This window comes from Phyllobates terribilis, unplaced genomic scaffold, assembly GCF_046119375.1.
Source record: "Phyllobates terribilis strain yellow unplaced genomic scaffold, ASM4611937v1 Scaffold_9__5_contigs__length_417890890, whole genome shotgun sequence".
Classification (NCBI taxonomy): Eukaryota; Metazoa; Chordata; class Amphibia; order Anura; family Dendrobatidae; genus Phyllobates; species Phyllobates terribilis.
In genome coordinates, this window is record NW_027362769.1 from 22919808 (window position 1) to 22938882 (window position 19075).

The 19075-nt window shown below is 47.6% G+C and overlaps 1 protein-coding gene across 2 annotated transcripts; it reads left to right on the forward strand.

The window, feature by feature from the left end:
- The first annotated feature begins 3197 nt into the window (after positions 1-3197).
- LOC141160794 (gamma-crystallin 2-like) lies at positions 3198-18221 on the forward strand. 2 transcript variants are annotated; one of them, XM_073645579.1, is made up of 3 exons: positions 3198-3206; positions 7944-8186; positions 17946-18221. In XM_073645579.1, exons 1-3 carry the CDS (start codon positions 3198-3200, stop codon positions 18219-18221), a joined length of 528 nt encoding a protein of 175 aa, XP_073501680.1. The 2 variants fall into 2 exon arrangements, with proteins under 2 accessions (XP_073501680.1, XP_073501681.1); XM_073645580.1 differs by lacking the exon at positions 3198-3206 and adding an exon at positions 6090-6098.
- The last annotated feature ends 854 nt before the right edge of the window (positions 18222-19075 follow it).

Sequence of the window (19075 nt, forward strand, 5' to 3'; positions counted from 1 at the left end):
AACGGGCACAACCTGGGGTAGAGGGCCAACCCCCAGGAAAAAGATCACCAGGCCCATCGAACTGGCGCGACAGATATGTGGGAGGACGTCCAGTCTTGCCTGTGGTACTGGATGGTATTCCCATGAGTGCCCTACTGGACACCGGGTCACAGGTCACCACCATCCCGTACGTGCTCTTTAAGCAGTACTGGAATGACTCGGATATTACCCGCTACCCTGACGACGACTTGAGTATCATCGCCAGCAATGGCCAGCCCGTGCCACAGATCGGATTTAAAGAGGTGACCATCAAAATCGGTAGAGTCGAACTGGCAGCACAGGGACTGATCATTGTAGATATTGACAAACATGAGAGTCACCCAAAAATAACTCTAGGAACTAATGTAATTGAAAATTGTCTTGCAGAGGTGATTTTCCTTTTACAGCAGGTTGCCAAGAACGCCAGCTCCGGCGAGCAGCGGGTGCTCCAGAAAGAGATCCGGGCACTGATGCGACGGCAACAGGTGGAACTCTCCGGCGGTGAGATTGGTAGCGTAAGAATGTGTGACCCTTTTCCTATTGCCATGCCCCCAAAAAGTGAAATGATGATTTGGTGCCGGGCAGCTATTGGTCTGAGAGGTAGGGATTACCAGGCAATGGTAGAACCAGTTTACTCGGACAGTAGGCCCACCATTTTGACAGCACGGGGGGTGGTTGATGTACGCCATGGGAGGGTGCCCGTTCGCATAATAAATATCGGGGAGAGGGAAGTGTATCTGCCCCGGTATGCCACGCTAGCTAAATTATATACCATTAACCAAAATTCTATACAATCTGTGGAACCCTTGCCTCCATCTCACCCGGAGGAAGGTAACGGCTCTAAGAAAAACATGGAGGACTGGTGTCAGCAACTACATCTGGGTACTGACTCCACTCCCGCACACCAGAAACAAGGAGTCTATCGGGTGGTTCAAGAGTACGAGAGAGTGTTCAGTAAACACCCGTTAGACTTCGGGCGAGTCAAGGGGGTAGAACACCACATCCCCACGGGAGACCATCCTCCTATAAAAGAGAGGTATCGACCCGTACCCCCTGCCCACTACCAACACGCCAAGGGGATGCTTAGAGACATGAAGGAGGCTGGGGTGATCAGGGATAGCTGTAGCCCCTGGGCAGCTCCACTAGTCTTAGTCAGAAAAAAAGACAACACCATGAGGATGTGTGTAGATTACCGGAAAATCAACCGTATCACACACAAGGATGCGTACCCCTTACCAAGGATAGAGGAGTCATTGGCTGCTTTAAGATCTGCTAACTTCTTCTCTACCTTGGATCTCACTAGCGGGTACTGGCAGGTTCCTGTAGCAGAGGCGGACCGGGAGAAGACCGCATTCACCACCCCGATGGGACTTAGCGAGTTCACCTGCATGCCGTTCGGACTCTGCAACGCACCAGGAACCTTCCAACGACTAATGGAGTGTTGTCTGGGCCACAGAAACTTCGAGACGGTCTTGTTGTACCTGGACGATGTCATCGTATATTCCAAGACGTATGAGGACCACCTGAAACACCTGGCGGAAGTGTTCGAAGCTCTGGCGAGTTACGGCCTAAAGGTGAAACCCTCCAAGTGTCACCTCCTGAAACCAAAGGTGCAGTACCTGGGACACGTGGTGAGCGCTGACGGAGTGGCTCCCGACCCTGATAAGATCACCGCAATTAAGGAATGGCCAAGCCCCTCCAGCGTAAAAGAAGTGCGGCAGTTCCTCGGGTTGGTAGGCTACTACCGAAGGTTTATTCCCGGTTTCACCAAAAAGGCAGCACCTATGCAGGACCTCCTGATAGGCCAGTCCCGGAAGGCCAAGAACCAGAAGCCGCCCTTCAAATGGGAGGAGCTGGAAGAAGAGTCCTTCCGCCAGCTGAAGATGGCCCTCACGGGGGACGAAATCCTGGCGTACCCGGATTATAGCCAGCCCTTTATCCTCTACACCGACGCCAGTAGCATCGGGCTAGGAGCCGTACTGTCCCAGATCCAGCAGGGGAAGGAACGAGTAATCGCCTACGCCAGCCGAAAACTGCGACCCACCGAAAGGAACCCTGAGAATTACAGCTCATTTAAGCTAGAGTTCCTGGCCGTAGTATGGGCAGTCACCGAGCGCTTTAAGCATTACCTCGCTTCTTCCCGGTTCACCGTGTACACGGATAACAACCCGTTGACACACCTGGACACGGCAAGACTCGGTGCCCTGGAGCAGAGGTGGATGGCCCGTCTGTCCAACTATGAGTTCACAATCAAATACCGGGCCGGACGCTCCAATACCAACGCGGATGCCCTGTCCAGGATGCCCAACCTGCCGGACGAAGGAGAAGATCCGGAGGGACTGGAAGAAGTTGAACTCCCTGCGTTCCACCGTCATGGGACTATCCAGTATTCCCACCGGGTAAGGAGTAAGCAGGCTGCTACGTTGAACCCCTTACCTCACTACAACTGGGCGGAAACGTAAGACAGCGACCCTGCCGTCTGACTGGTGAAGGAGATGCTGACTCGCCCGGAGGCTTGCCTTGAACCAGACGCTCCGGAGGAAGCCAAACAACTATGGGCAGAGAAGAGTCGACTGTTCCTTTACAAGGGGAAGTTGTGCCACAGAATGGTTAACTCCCGGACGCATGAACTACTCTGGCAAGTAGTGGTGCCACGAAGAGACGCAGCCATGGTGATGGAGGCATACCACGACGGAGCTGGACACTTCGGGTGGAAGAAGCTGGATTTCCTGCTGCGCGAGCGATTCCACTGGGTAGGCATGAGGGGAACCATTGAGAAGTGGTGCAGAGACTGTGGCCCGTGCAACCTGAGAAGGAAGGACCGTGCCAGCCAGAAGACTCCCCTGCAGTCCATCGTCACCCGGCAACCGTTGGAACTGGTAGCCTTGGATCATGTAAAACTGACCCCAAGCAGAAGTGGCTACGTCTACGCGTTAACCATCGTGGATCATTACTCCCGGTTCTTGGTTGTCGTCCCCGTCAAGGACTTAACGGCTCAAACAGCAGCTAGAGCCTTCCAGCAGCACTTTTGCCGTCCACACGGGTACCCGGACCAAGTGCTGACGGACCAGGGACCTGCCTTTGAAGCGGAGGTCTTCCAGGAATTCTGAAATCTGTATGGCTGCCGGAAGATAAGGACGACACCCTACCATCCGCAAACTAATGGACTTTGTGAGAAAATGAACCAGGTGGTAATGGATCTTTTAAAAACGTTGCCCCTGGAAGAACGCAGTCTGTGGCCTGAGAAGTTGCCCGATCTGGTGGACCTATACAACCACATCCCGGTAGGTTCCACCAACTGTACCCTGGCTTACCTAATGAGGGCAAGACCTAGTAAGTTACCTGTTGACCTGGAAATGGGAGTCCTGACACCCGAGGACACTTCACCAGAAACAGACTGGGACACAGAGAGGCAGCAGCAGTACCGGAGAGTACAGGAGAGCGTGGAGCGAAGTCTCTGTCAGGCTAGGGAAAGACAAGAGAAAACTTACAACCAGTATGCTCCCGCTGTTCCCCTGGTACCCGGAGAGCAGGTCTTGAAGAGGAAGAGACGGCTCCACAAGTTGGACGACCAGTGGGAAAAGGACCCGTACACCGTACTGCCCTCAAGCCACGAGAACCCGAAGGTTTGTACCATCAGTAAAGACGGAGGGGAAACCACAGCTATTGTATCCCGGGACCACCTGAAGAAGTGTCCCGAACAACTAAGGAACCCTGAAGAGGAACAAGAAGACCATCGACCCGTAGAGGAAAGGGAAGATATGGTTAGTACTGTGCTCGGGGACTTCCCTCGGTCTTGGACTCAAGTCAATGGTGCGGTTGTGGTACCCGTACTCACCTTCCTCCAACCAGCCTCCCAAGCACCTACGGAGCAACAGGTAGAGCTGGAAGAACAGCCGGTCCAGGAGGCAGAAGACCCCACACCCGCAGACCAGGAGGATCAACCCTCTGCTTGCAGTGAGCCTGCCATATCCCTGGTGAGCCAAAGAGCCGGTAGACAGCTGCCCAGTTTACCCTTGACAGCTCCTACACCCTGTAGTTCAGGGCTAGGCAGTCAGCTCCATAGGTCCACTAGGGCCACTAGAGGCCAGTTACCCGCACGGTGGAGGATTTGAAGTGTATAAATTGTTTTATTTATGTTTACCTGTGTATTGTTGCTTGTGTATAATTTTGTGTTTCTAGTTATTTGTAGGAGTCCTTGGTGGATTTACCGGGAATCCTGTGTACATAGTTGGAGCGTAACCCAGGACGGACTAAAGACTGTTAAGGACTCGGGGTAGGACAAACCCCTACCTGGTTACGTCTCCCTGTTTTGGTGAAATGGACACCTTGCTTTTCTTCAAAGACTGCACCCGGTTACGGACATTCCGTAACCATCTTTATATGTTTTTCTTATTGTATTATTATTGTTTTTATCTTGTTATGTTTTTCTAAAATATGTTTAGTCCCGGAGTACTAAATTTCACTAGGGGGGAATGTGACACCCCAGGGGTCTGGTTGCCACAGTGATAGAGATGTTATGTCTGAGAGCAGGTGGGAGGTCCTTTGGTCAGGGATCCTGTGCATGCCACACCTCCTGCCCAGTCTTGGGAGGGGAAGAACTTCCCCTATATAAACCCGGGGCTGAAGCAGGGTTAGGAGTCCAGGAGAGTAGAGACAAGAAACAGTCATAGGAAGAAACAGCTGGAGCTCAGTGGGAGCAATACTACTACGAGTCAGGGGCTGGCAGCTGCAGAGCTCGCCCTGACTGGGAAGCTTTCTTACCAGACCCGGCGTCCGAGGCTGTGGGGACTAACTCTTACCCAGCAGCAGAAGCCGACCGGCAGGGGATTTCAGGTCCTCAGGCCCAGAAACCCGAAGGCACGGTCACACGTGTGGGACCAGCACCGCCATCGTGGAGCGGAAGCCAATAGAAGGCCCCGAGTCACCGGCCATACGGGTGAGCACCACACGGTACACTCAGGGACGTGGGCTACTTATATCCGCTTCTAGCAAGGTAGCCAGAAGAGTACAGTCAGTTTGGGAGGCCTACAACTCCGCCTGGCCAGGGGAGATCCCATCTGCTCAAGGACTGACCAGGCCCCGTTCGCTAGCAAGTACTCCGGGAGGGTCTATGGTTGTTACCAGTAAAGACCCTGAATTACACCGCACCGTCTCTGAGTGGTTCCTGCTACCCCCATCTTCCACGTCGGCTGCCCTGAGGCCATACCCCTCCCGTTGGGGGTTATACCATCCACGCTGCACCATCCTTCCACCGGCCTCAGCGGTCTGCCCTGCAGCGGCAGCTCCATAGCTGCATTCAACGGGTGGCGTAGTCATCCACCATCTACTGCTAATAGACTGCCACTTAGTCTGACTCCCTGGGCACGGACCGGGTCACCGCCACGAGACTACTACCCCCATCTGATCCGGCTCCGGGTAGGCTCCCGCGTGCGCAACGCTGCGCGACTCAGGCCCAGGGGCGCGTCATATGTATGGCACCGGAGATCGCGGTATGCGTTCAGTGTCTACGCATACCGGGATCTCCGGTGCCATACACTCCTCTTACCTGCTGGATGCGGTCTGTCTGGAGCCAGACTGCGCGTCAAGCATGCGCAGTCTATAAAGGCTTCAGACAGAGACACGCTTAGCCGATTATATTATAAATATTATTGCCTTTTGATGCAGTGCCAAATAGGCTTCCATACAAGAATTAGGGGCCTTTGTTAGACCTTAGAATTCATAGCAAAGAATTAACACACTCCGTTTAATCATCTACATATAGAGATGAGAGGAGGATTGAGTTTGAGTTGAAATTTGCAATTTCACACAAAATTGAACATTTTGAGATTCTTTTTGCATTGCTGCGCAGGCCTCCCCATAATGCCCTGCAGATATGCCATTTTAAGGATTAATATACTGTACCTTGTATAGTGGTGGTCAGTATTTAGGCCATCACAGATCAGCAGTTCCCAGATTAGCACAGTTTGAATCACAGAGCTGTTTTTCATCTCCAGAGTCACTGGGTAAGGCCAGAGTCACACTAGCGTATGACATAGGATATGATATGCTAATGACACACGGCTGCGAGCATGAGCCGAGTGTCAGTGCTCTGTGCTCCGATCCTGTGGCATCAGAGAATTGGAGCACAGGTGCAGAGGAGACAGAGAAATTCTTTTCCTCATTTCCTCCATTGTCGGTTTCTGCGGGAATCGCACTGCACTCGGGTGATATCCGAGTGCATTGCGATGTTTCATATGCACCCATAGACTTGTATGGGTGCATGCGATCTGATTCTGGGATGCAATTGCAGCATGCTGCGATTGTTTTCGCATGCCGATTCGAAAATAATTAGAAAATAAACATAGATGTGAGCTGCTCTATAGAGTAACATTGGGGCGAGTGCAATCCAATTTTATATCGGATTGCACTAGTCCGATTGTATCGCAAGTGTGAGTGCGCCTTAAGTCTCTCTCTCTAGTGGAGTGTAAGCTCTTATGGTCAGCATGGTTCTCTCTCTCTCCTGTAGAGTGTAAGCTTTTATGGTCAGCAGGGTCCTCTCTCTACTGTAAAGTGTAAGCTCTTATGGTCAGCGGAGTCCTCTCTTTCTCCTGTAGAGTGTAAGCTTTTATGGTCAGCGGGGTCCTATCTCTCTACTGTAAAGTGTAAGCTCTTATGGTCTGCGAGGGTCCTCTCTTTCTTTCTCCTGTAGAGTTTCAGCTCTTATGATCTGCAGGGCTTTCTCTCTCTTCTCTAGAGTGTAAGTTCTTATGGTCGGTGGGATCCTCTCTCGCTCTCTCGCCTGTAAAGTATTAGCTCTTATGGTCAGCTGAGTTCTCTCTCCTCTCCCCTGCATATGTTTTCTGAGCAATTAAAAGCTTTTCAGTACTGAAATTTGCTGCAACTCAAAATTTAGGGGAAAATTCAGTGAAGTTGGGGAATTAAAATTTGAAAAGATCTGTTCATCTCTACTTACATACCACTTTTAGTATATAGGGAGTATAACAGCTAGGATAATAGTTATTTCTGATCTTTGGTATTATAGCAGTGCATAAGATATTTAAAGTGACCAGCGATTGTGAGTGATGATGTGGACAAAGCACCAGTTCCAACACCACCAATGCACCACAAGGGTCCTTTCACACAACTGTATTTTCAGTCCGAGTGCTATCCATGAAAAAAAAGACAGCACTCTTACCAATGTTATTCCATGGGGAAGTGCAGATGAGTGATTATTTTAACTGACAGAATCTGCATGTGAAAAAAATTTCAGTTTCTTCTGTAAATCGGATGAGATTCACACACACAAGTCTATAGGTGCACAAAAAAACGGATCCTATACAGAACCACAGTATAGCATCCGATTTATACGAATGCATTGCAATTCTGTAAAATAGGAAACTGTAAATGCTCTTGTAGATGATTAATAGCTGGTGTTAAAAAATACATTGTATATGGATGACAAATAAGAAAAAAATCGTCCCACTTTTGTGAATGAAACTCTAAATGAATTTCTATACACTCAAATGAACCTACGGCCACATACACACGTTGAGTATTTGGTGAGTTTTTTTGCCTCAGTATTTATAAGCCAAAACCAGGTGAGGAACAATCAGAGGAAAAGTATAATAGAAACACGTCACCACTTCTGTGTTTTTCGCCCACTCATCAAATACTCAACGTGTGCACGTGGCCAAATGGTGTAATGTCTCACAGCAACTACGTAGTTCTAACATGGTGCAGAGAAGGAAAGTATTCGTATTCAGTAAGGAACTTATGGATCCTTTGTCTCAGCAAGAGCTACTGTAGATTTTATTTAAAAATAAAAGAAAAAGCTGTTTTTATTTCAGGAATACAATTTAAACATGACATGTATAGTTTTGCTGTATTATGCTATTTCCGTATATCCATATACCAATATTGCTTTATATATTATTACATTTTAGATCATTTTCTATGAAGACCGCGACTTTCATGGACGAACCTTTGAATGCAGCAGTGACCACAGCGATTTGCAATCTTATTTCAGCAGATGCAATTCAGCTAAAGTTTTAAATGGCTGCTGGATGCTTTATGAACGTTCAGGTTACACAGGATTTCAGTATTATCTTAAACGAGGGGAATACCCAGATTATCAAAACTGGATGGGATTTAGTGACTCCATTAAGTCATGTCACATGATTCCTCAGGTATGATACATAAATTAGATACATTTCAATATTTCTTGTTTAATTGAATACATTTTAAATACGGCATTGGTTTCATCGATAATTCAAGGTAACCATGCTGTTTAAAAGCCTTTACTTAAGATAAAATTATTAATATCATTATTTATTTTAACCCCTGTACATGCACGGAAGTCATGAGTTATCACTCACCATATGGGTAGGTTCACATAATCTCTCCATATTTGTGAAAAATTGACCGATTATTCTGATTTGATCCAAGTTTGATCCGAATTTGACCAGAGTGGCTTCAGTCATTCTCGTACATAGAGAGGGAAAGAAAATTTTTCTCCACTTTCTGTCAGTCCATAAAAACCAGACTGCACATGGACATCGTCTGCGGTCTCATTTTTTTTCTGGACCCATACACTGTCATTGTCCATTTTTTTAAATTAATAAAAGGTAGTGGATAACTCCTTTAAGGTATGTGCCCACGATCAGGAATAGCAGTGTTTTGGATGGAGCGTATTTTTGCTGGGTCCAAAACGCTGCGTTGTAATCACGCACTTAAATCCGCATATGTTTAGGGACTTTATGCCGATTTACCGCATCTAATGACTGGCTATTCGGGGAAACTATGCAGTGGAGATTTGCGTCTCCGCTACAGAAATGAACATGCTGCGGCTCGTAAACCTGCACCGCGGATGAGTTTATGCAGCACTAAATAGAAGCACAGTGGGCATGGGATTTCTACAGTCCCATCTATTGTCCTTGCAAAGTAGAAAGCAGGTTTTTGGACGCAGCGAAAACATTCTGCGTCCAAAATGCTGCTATTCCTGATTGTGGGCAGATAACCTTAATCACTTTTTTTCCTAACACGATGAGAGAATGAAAGTTTGTCTATTTCCTGCTAAATAAATCAGTATGACTCTTTTAGTAAATTCTAGTCAAAAATGGACATATACATATATATATATATATATATATATATATATATATATATATATATATATATTATTTTTACTAGATCAGCCCTTAGGTTTACTGCTACTCGATTTATTTCCCTTTCGAGTCACATAAAAAAATTAAAGAATAGAATACAGCTGATGTAAATTGATGTTAACATGTACTGCAATTTTCTATATATTATTATGCAGTCACAATTAGTGTTGAGCGATACCTTCCGATATCGGGAAATATCGGATCGGATTGGATCGGACCGATACCGAAAAAGTATCGGATATCGCCGATTCCGATACCGGAAACCAATGCAAGTCAATGGGACAGAAATATCGGAATGAAAATAAACCCTTTCTTTCCTTGTAGGTTAATTCTACATGAAGGAAAACAACTAAGAATAATGTAGAATGTATTGGGGGAGGTGGGGGAGACAATAAAGGCATAGAGGTTTAGCCCAATCAAATGGAATAGCAGGAATTAATATTTTTTTTAAGACGTTCTGAGTTACGGAAATATTGACTATGTTAAGTATTTTTAGATTTTGTCAGATATTTATGTTTCACTACTTCCATGCTCTTCACCTTCTTTTTTACTTCTCCCACACTTTCTCCTTCATCATCCTCAGCATCTTTTTCATCCTCTTCTTCTTCACCTTCTTCATCTTCTTCTTCTTCACCTTCTTCGTATTATTCTTTTTTTTTACATTCTTCATATTCTAGCTTCTTCATCTTCTTCATCTTCTTCTTCTTCATCATATTCTTATTTGTGGCAGGCATTCCTGTAGTTGTTATCTATAAAAGGTTGGACATTACACCTTTCGTTCTGCCGGTCACAAAAGATTTACAACAGGATTTGTCCGCGTTCAGTTTGGCCTGCAGCAGCAGGTCTTTTCCAGGGGCACCACGAGGAGGAACGGACTCACCCCCATACACTGCTTAGTCATCTTCTGCTTATAATTTAGATATTATCTTTTGCTCTGATTTTTAGTCTTATGCTTAATGTTCTTCCGCTTTTTGTTCTGCAGCTTCTTGTATTTCTGCTTCTTGGTTTTCTGTCTCTTGTTTTTCTGTATCTTGGTGCTTGTTTTCTCTTCTTTGTCCTCTTGGTCAACTTCTTCAGGGTCATCTTCTTGGTCTTCTTCGGGGTGGTCTTCAGGGTCGTCGTCTTCGGGGGTCCTCGTCTTCGGGGTCCTAGTCTTCTTCGGGTTGGTCTTCTGGGTCCTCGTCTTCTTAGGGTTGGTCTTCAGGGTCCTCGTCTTCAGGGTCCTCGTCAGGGAGATCTAGAGTGATTACCAAGAACCATTTCAAAAAGCTTGAACTTGGAAATGTAGCAGAAGGTACAAGAAAGCTGAGGAACTACCGAGGACCAGCTGACGGTACTGGAACCCAGATGGGTAGCAGAAGGTACAAGAGCCAATGGAACTGCCGAAGACCAGCTGACGGTACTGGAACTCGGTTACTAAGCAGGAGGTACCTGTGCCAGAAAGCACTAACAAGGACCAGCAGACGTTGGTGGAACTTGGATACCGAGAAGGAGGCGCCTAATCCAAAGGCACTGCCGAGAACCAGCTGACGGTACTGGAACCCGGATGGGTAGCAGAAGGTACCCATGTAAAAAAAAGTTCAAGGCCGCGAGCCGGCCGCAGTTACCAAAACCCACAGTCCTACAGGGGGTGCTTGTCCTATTGGCACTATGGAACCAGCCTTCATTGCCAGATCCCGCAGCCCACATAGGAGTCACCTAAACTGCAGGCACCATAGAGTCGGCTAACCCGACCGCAACACGACAGGACAACGCATTGGAGGCAAAGTGACGTTGACACTACCCGGAAACAGCTGGCATGCTGGAACCAGGCTGGGCAGGAGGGAGTACCCGTGCCAAAGTCACTGACGAGAACCAGCTGACGGTACTGGAACACGGATGGGTAGCAGAAGGTACAAGAGCCGATGGAACTGCCGAGAACCAGCTGGCGGTGCTGGAACCCAGGGTAAATACTAAAAACAGAGTGGAGCCAGAGGTGTAATTGGAGCAAGTTTTAAATCCGTAGTACAGTGGATGTGGACAAAGCAGGAGAATTTGCCGGACACACAGCTGGGAATCAGCTGACGTTACTGAACCCCAATAACACTGGAGCAAGCGTTGACTGTGCAGACGGCACTTCTGAGCAGCAACTAGCGGTATTGGAGCCCAGGGTAAATACTAAAAACGAAGGAGCCAGAGGTGTATTTGGAGGAGGTTTTAAATCCATAGTACAGTGGATGTGGACAGAGCAGGAGAAATTGCCGTCCGCACAGCAGGGGAACAGCTGACGTTACTGAACCCCAATAACACGGCAGCAAGTGTTGACTGTGCAGACGGCACTTCTGAGCGCCAACTGGCGGTGTTGGAGCTCAGGGATAATACTGAAAACAGAGGAGCCAGAGGTGTATTTGGAGGAGGTTTTAAATCCGTAGTACAGTGGATGTGGACAAAGCAGGAGAATTTGCCGGACACACAACTGGGGATCAGCTGACGTTACTGAACCCCAATAACACTGGAGCAAGCGTTGACTGTGCAGACGGCACTTCTGAGTAGCAACTAGCGGTATTGGAGCCCAGGGTAAATACTAAAAACGGAGGAGCCAGAGGTGTATTTGGAGGAGCTTTTAAATCCGTAGTACAGTGGATGTGGACAAAGCAGGAGAATTTGCCGGACACGCAGCTGGGGATCAGCTGACGTTACTGAACCCCAATAACACTGGAGCAAGCGTTGACTGTGCAGACGGTACTTCCGAGCGCCAACTGGCGGTGTTGGAGCCCAGGGTAAATACTAAAAACGGAGGAGCCAGAGGTGTATTTGGAGGAGGTTTTAAATCCGTAGTACAGTGGATGTGGACAAAGCAGGAGAATTTGCCGGACACACAGCTGGGGATCAGCTGACGTTACTGAACCCCAATAACACTGGAGCAAGCGTTGACTGTGCAGACGGCACTTCTGAGCAGCAACTAGCGGTATTGGAGCCCAGGGTAAATACTAAAAACGGAGGAGCCAGAGGTGTATTTGGAGGAGGTTTTAAATCCATAGTACAGTGGATGTGGACAAAGCAGGAGAAATTGCCGTCCGCACAGCAGGGGAACAGCTGACGTTACTGAACCCCAATAACACGGCAGCAAGTGTTGACTGTGCAGACGGCACTTCCGAGCGCCAACTGGCGGTGTTGGAGCTCAGGGATAATACTGAAAACAGAGGAGCCAGAGGTGTAATTGGAGAAACTTTCAAATCTGTAGTAGTGAGAATGTGGACAGAGCAGGAGAAATTGCCGTCCGCACAGCAGGGGAACGGCTGACGTTACTGAACCCCAATAACACGGCAGCAAGTGTTGACTGTGCAGACGGCACTTCCGAGCGCCAACTGGCGGTGTTGGAGCTCAGGGATAATACTGAAAACAGAGGAGCCAGAGGTGTAATTGGAGAAACTTTCAAATCTGTAGTAGTGAGAATGTGGACAGAGCAGGAGAAATTGCCGTCCGCACAGCAGGGGAACAGCTGACGTTACTGAACCCCAATAACACGGCAGCAAGTGTTGACTGTGCAGACGGCACTTCCGAGCGCCAACTGGCGGTGTTGGAGCTCAGGGATAATACTGAAAACAGAGGAGCCAGAGGTGTAATTGGAGAAACTTTCAAATCTGTAGTAGTGAGAATGTGGACAGAGCAGGAGAAATTGCCGTCCGCACAGCAGGGGAACAGCTGACGTTACTGAACCCCAATAACATGGCAGCAAGTGTTGACTGTGCAGATGGCACTTCCGAGCGCCAACTGGCGGTGTTGAAGCTCAGGGATAATACTGAAAACAGAGGAGCCAGAGGTGTAATTGGAGAAACTTTCAAATCTGTAGTAGTGAGAATGTGGACAGAGCAGGAGAAATTGCCGTCCGCACAGCAGGGGAACAGCTGACGTTACTGAACCCCAATAACACGGCAGCAAGTGTTGACTGTTCAGATGGCACTTCCGAGCGCCAACTGGCGGTGTTGGAGCTCAGGGATTACAGTTCAGGTGGTAGAAACATGAACAGAACAGGAGACCTGGATACTGTTGCCAACCAATTATTTATTCTGGAAGAGGACTGGCAAATTCATGAGAGATCCAGGCCTTGTTCATTTTGAGAAAAGTAAGCCGGTCAACGTTAGCGGAGGATAGTCGCATGCGACGGTCTGTTAGTACACCACCTGCGGCACTAAAGACGCGTTCCGATAATACACTAGCAGCAGGGCAAGCTAGCACCTCCAATGCATACTGACTAAGCTCTGGCCATGTATCCAGCTTACAGACCCAAAACTTGAAGGGAGAAGAGCCGTCTGGGAGTACACTAAGAGGGCAAGACATGTCACCATCTGACGGAAACGTTGCCTCCTGCTGACTGGAGCCGTCTGTGATGGTGTAGACATTTGTGGCGGCGGGGACACAAAACTTTGCCACATTTCGGCCATACTGGTCTTGCCTTGTGCTGAGGCGCTGCTTCTGCTCCCTCTTTGTGCAGAGCTTCCTCCACTGCATCGACGCACTGTGCTGCTTTGTAAAGCACTAGCAGCACTGCTCTCGGTTGGAATGGAGAACATGATGGAATGCACCAGTGCGTCTTGGTACTCCCGCATTTTACGCTCCCGGTTCAACGGTGTTATGAGGTTTTGTAAGTTGTCCCAGTAGCGAGGATCTAGGAGGGTGGACACCCAATAATCAGCCGTGTTGACAATGTGGGCGATGCGGCGGTCGTTTCTCAGGCACTGCAGCATGAAATCAACCATGTGCTGCAGACTGCCAACTGGCCAAGAAACACTGTCCCCTGCTTGAGGCGTGATCTCTGCCTGCTCTGCATCACCCCACCCTCGCTCTAGATACTGACTACTAGAGCATTGTGTACCTCCCTCATCTGGACAGATGTCTTCCTCATCCATTGACTCCTCCTCATCCTCCTCACAAAGTGTCCGCAGACTGTAGAGAAGCAGATGGCATTTGTGACTCCTCATCCTCCACCTCTTCCAAAACCTCGTCCCTTAGTGCTTGCAGTGTTTTTTCAAGCAGGCAGATAAGGGGGATAGTCATGCTGACAAGTGCATCATCTGCACTCGCCATCCGCGTGGAATAATCGAAGGCACGCAAAACGTGGCAAATGTCCTTCATAGAGGCCCACTCAGTGGTGGTGAAGTGTGAACGGCGCGCACTGCGACTTGTTTGCGCCTGCTGCAGCTGGTACTCCATTACTGCTGCCTGCTGCTCACACAACCTCTCCAACATATGTAACGTTGAATTCCACCTGGTGGGTAGGTCACATATGATGCGATGTTCCGGAAGACGTAATCGGCACTGCAGAGCTGCAATGCGTGATCTTGCATTGCTGGAACGCCGCAAGTGAGCGCACTCTATGCAGACCTTGTGAAGCAGTGCATCAAGATCCGGATAGTCCCTCAAAAAACTCTGCACGACCAAGTTGAGCACATGTGCCAGACATGGGATGTGAGTGAGGTTGCCTAGGCCCAGAGCTGCCACCAGATTTCGGCCATTGTCACACACTACCATGCCTGGCTGGAGATTCGCTGGCACAAACCACACGTCGCTCTGCTGCTTGATTGCATTCCAGAGCTCCTGCGCTGTGTGGCTTCGATTCCCCAAAGAAATTAATTTTAATACGGCCTGTTGACGTTTGGCCACGGCTGTGCTCATATCGGTCATCATAACAGGTAACCGTTCACGGGTCGATGTGGAGGTAGACCGTGACGGCTCCTGCAGTGCTGATTCAGAGGAACTGGAGTATGAGGAGGAGTCAATGTGTACAGACTGGATTCCTGCAATCCTTGGAGTTGGCAGAATAAGTACAGCGCCACTCTCAAGATTTGTACCCGGCTCCACAACATTTACCCAATGGGCAGTGAGGGAAAGGTATCGTCCCTGTCCATGCTTACTGGTCCACGCATCGGTGGTCAGGTGGACCTTGCTACTGACGGCGTTTTGTAGCGCATGTTTAATTTTTCCCTCCACATGATGTTGCAGGGCAGGGACGGCTTGCCTGCTGAAATAAAAGCGGCTGGGCATGTTGTATTGTGGGACTGCCAATGCCATAAAGTTACGGAATGTGTCAGTCTCCACCAGCCTGAATGATAGCATTTCAAGGGCCAGTAGTTTAGCAATGCCAGCATTCAGAGCCTGTGCTCGGGGGTGGTTTGCCGAGTATGGGCGCCTTTTCTCCCATGCCTGTGCTAACGATGGCTGTAGACTGGCCTGGGAGTGTGAGGATGACTGGGAAAGTGGTGCTGTGGGTGGAATTACACTGTGTCTCTGTACAACAGTGCCAGAGATTCTTCCATGGCAATCCTGTGAGGAAGCCGAACCATCTGTGTGTGAGCTGGAGGAAGAGGCTACAACACGAGCTGAAGAGGTGGTAGGTGGCGCTGTAGGTTGGCCTAGGTCTTCAGTGTGTTTTTGTAACTCCACCACGTGCTTGGTCCGCACATGTTTCCACATATTTGTGGTATTGAGGTTGCTGACACTTTTCCCTCTTTTCACCTTCTGATTACACAGCTTGCATTTGACAAAGCAAATGTCATCTGCAACTGTGTCAAAAAAGGACCAGGCACTGCAAGTCTTGGGAGCGCCCGCTTTGGATTTTGGAAGAGCCATGCTCCTAATGGGTGCCGAAGTGGAGGCTACAGGCAACCAAGTCTGCCCCCTCCCTCTCCCTCCTTTTTGGGCCGTTCGGGGAATCTCTTCCTCAGAGCTGCTCCCACCACCCTCCTGTCCCTCACGCCATGATAGGTCAAGGACCTCATCATCTACACCACCCTCTTCAAACAACTGCTTCTCCTGGATAGTCTCGACAGCACAGTACGCACCAGAAAGTGGCACCTGAGTCTCATCATCAGATGCGTACTGAGGTGTGCTGCTGACCATAGGCACTGGCCCACCCGCCTCTTCAGATTCAGAGAGACAAAACGGTTGCGCATCACTGCATACTACCTCTTCCTCAAATTCTAGAATTCTGCTTGGCTGGCCCCCTCTTTCCAAGCCAAGAGATTCAGAGAACAGAAGTAGAGATGGCTCCTGTCCAGGGCTCTCTGACTGCCTGGGCAATTTGGCAGGTGGTGAAGAGACAGATGGGTGCTCTTCAGTGCTCAGGACCTGAGAGGATCTGGAACTAATTGAAGTCGATGCATTAGCTGCCATCCATCCGACAACGGCTTCAATTTGGTCCTCGCGCAGCAGTGGGGTACGGCTAGCTCCTACAAAGCTGCGCATAAAGGACTGTTCCCTGGTAAAACTGGGGGATGCTGAGTCACTGGTGCCCGCAGCAGGCACAGAATCCCCACGTCCTCTCCCTGCAGGCACAGAATCCTCACGTCCTCTCCCTGCAGAAACTCCACGCCCACGCCCATGCCCACATGCCTTACTCCCTGCCTTCTTCATCTTGGTAGACTGATAAAGATAGGCAGAAAAGTACTAAGGGCTTAGTGTGCTTATTCCTGAACAGCTGCTAACAGGTATAAGAAACACTAATTTTATAAAGTGTGGACTAGACTTTAATATGAGCTAATGTGGCCTACACAACTGTAAAGTGGAGTGTTTGGTGAACTTTATTTAGGTTTTTTTTGTCACAAAAAGACACTGGATGTGCCTAAAGATGTAATAACGATAGTATCACAAACTTTTTGTAGCTATTACAATGTAGGAAGGTAACCTACAATGCAATAGATGAGGCTGCAAAAAATAGGCTAATACTAATCTGGCTGGGGCTGCAGGGCCCAATGCTGCAGAAAGGCTCCTCTATCTACTCCTATATAGTGTGTTTGGAACCAATTTAGCTGAATACGGATGGAACCACCACACTAATAGGAGATATCAGGAAAAATTATGAATTGGCAATAAAGGACAATGTATGAGGCAGTGACACACACTGAGTGCACTACAACCAGACAGGGTTGAAGCACACACTACAGGGTGAGCTGCACTCACACACCAGACCTTGCAGACAGCGGTGAACAGTACAGATGCAGAGCACTGTGCACTAGCGCTGCAAGACCAAAAAAATTTCTCTATCTACTCCTATATAGTGTGTTTGGAACCAATTTAGCTGAATACGGATGGAACCACCACACTAATAGGAGATATCAGGAAAAATTATGAATTGGCAAAAAAGAACAATGTATGAGGCAGTGACACACACTGAGTGCACTACAACCAGACGTGGTTGAAGCACACACTACAGCGTGAGCTGCACTCACACACAGAGACCTTGCAGAAAGCGGTGAACAGCACAGAGAACTGTGCACTAGCACTGCAAGGCACAGCGATTTATAAAGTAGCTTGGGTAAAGCAGAATAGACCAAATAGGTAGCTAAAACTGTCCCTCAGAACAACAGCGTCCTATCCCTAACTGAATTCACAGCAGAGTGAGCTCAAAATGGCGGCGGCGGCTTTTATAGTGCATCATGACATCATTTCAGCAGCCAATCACAGCCATGTCATTAGTTAAGATGCCTACATGCCTAACAGGATGTGCCCACACTTCTTAGGATCCTCATTGGCTGAATAAAATGAAAATGGCTCATTGCATTATGGGAACTTCCGATTCCGGTATACGATATTGCAAAAGTATTGGAATTAAGTATCGGAATTCCGATACTGCGAATATCGGCCGATACCCGATATTTCAGTATTGGAATGCTCAACATTAGTCACAATATGTTTTCGTTGTTTTTATAAAATGAAAATAATTTAAAAGATTTAACATACAAAAATGTGTAAACATTTGTAAAAGTTATGTCATTTATTAACCTTTACATTTTTTTTTTTAAGCATTATGGACCTTACAGAATTAGATTGCATGAGAGAGAAAACTTGAGAGGTGAGATGATGGAGTTCACAGAAGATTGTCCTCATGTTTTTGAAAAATTTTATCACCATGACATTCACTCTTGCAATGTGCTTGAAGGATACTGGATATTTTATGAGCAACCTAACTATAGGGGACGCCAATACTACGTGAGACCTGGCGAATATAGGAGATTTAGTGACTGGGGAGCATTGAGTGCCAGAGTGAGTTCTTTTCGCAGAGTAATACATTGTTTTTAGAGAGAAATTTTACAATTTTGTAAAAGCAGATAAATAAAAAGAGAATTTGTTGCATATCGAATGTCTTAATATCTTTTCATTAGAGGACAGTGGATCAATCTGTTGCTAATTCACTTTAAATCCAGTAATGAATTCATCTGCACCATTGACCAGTTTGTGCTGAACGCAGCAGGGCCTCCCACCAGGTCCAAAAACAGTAAAGAAATTTCAGGAAAGCCGAGGCACCAAAACAGCATATTCCTGATAAAAACATTTTCTTTATTCCATGTCAATTAAAAACATCACAGGAAAGCACAGCAGGTAATGTTTCCGTCATAATTGGCCCTTTTCAAGCCCAAAAACAAGGTGTGAGAATTTATTTTTGGTGACTTGAAAAAGGTCAATTATGGCCAAAACGTTACCTGCTGTGTCTTCCTGTGATGTTATTATTTGTGTGATTTCACACAATTAGCAATTAAATTTGCGAGGATAGCAAAAAAATATATATATGTTGGGTGCCATTTTACACATTGCTGAAGATTACATCAGTTAGAGCGTGGGCTACTGCTTGTAGCTATCACACACTTGGCTTAATGCAGCTTAATACACAGATAGGTAAAATAAATTAACAAAAAGAAGACAGTGCCTCGTCTAAGGATAGACTATCATTTAAAAGTAGTGGCCAATCCATTTAAAAAAATTGGTTAGGCCACGTTTACAGGTTCAGTATTTGGTCAGTATTTTAGATCAGTATTCTTCCTTCCGATATCAGGAGGAAAAGTATAATAGAAACACGTGCACCACTGCATTTTCACCCACTATTTTTGGCTTACGAATATGGAGGTAAAAAAAACTCACCAAATACTGAAAGTGTG

Coding starts and splice junctions, on each gene's coding strand:
- LOC141160794 (XM_073645579.1), top strand. Junction 8,187..17,945: donor CATGTCACATGATTCCTCAG/GTATGATACATA, acceptor TTTTTTTTTAAG/CATTATGGACCTTACAGAAT.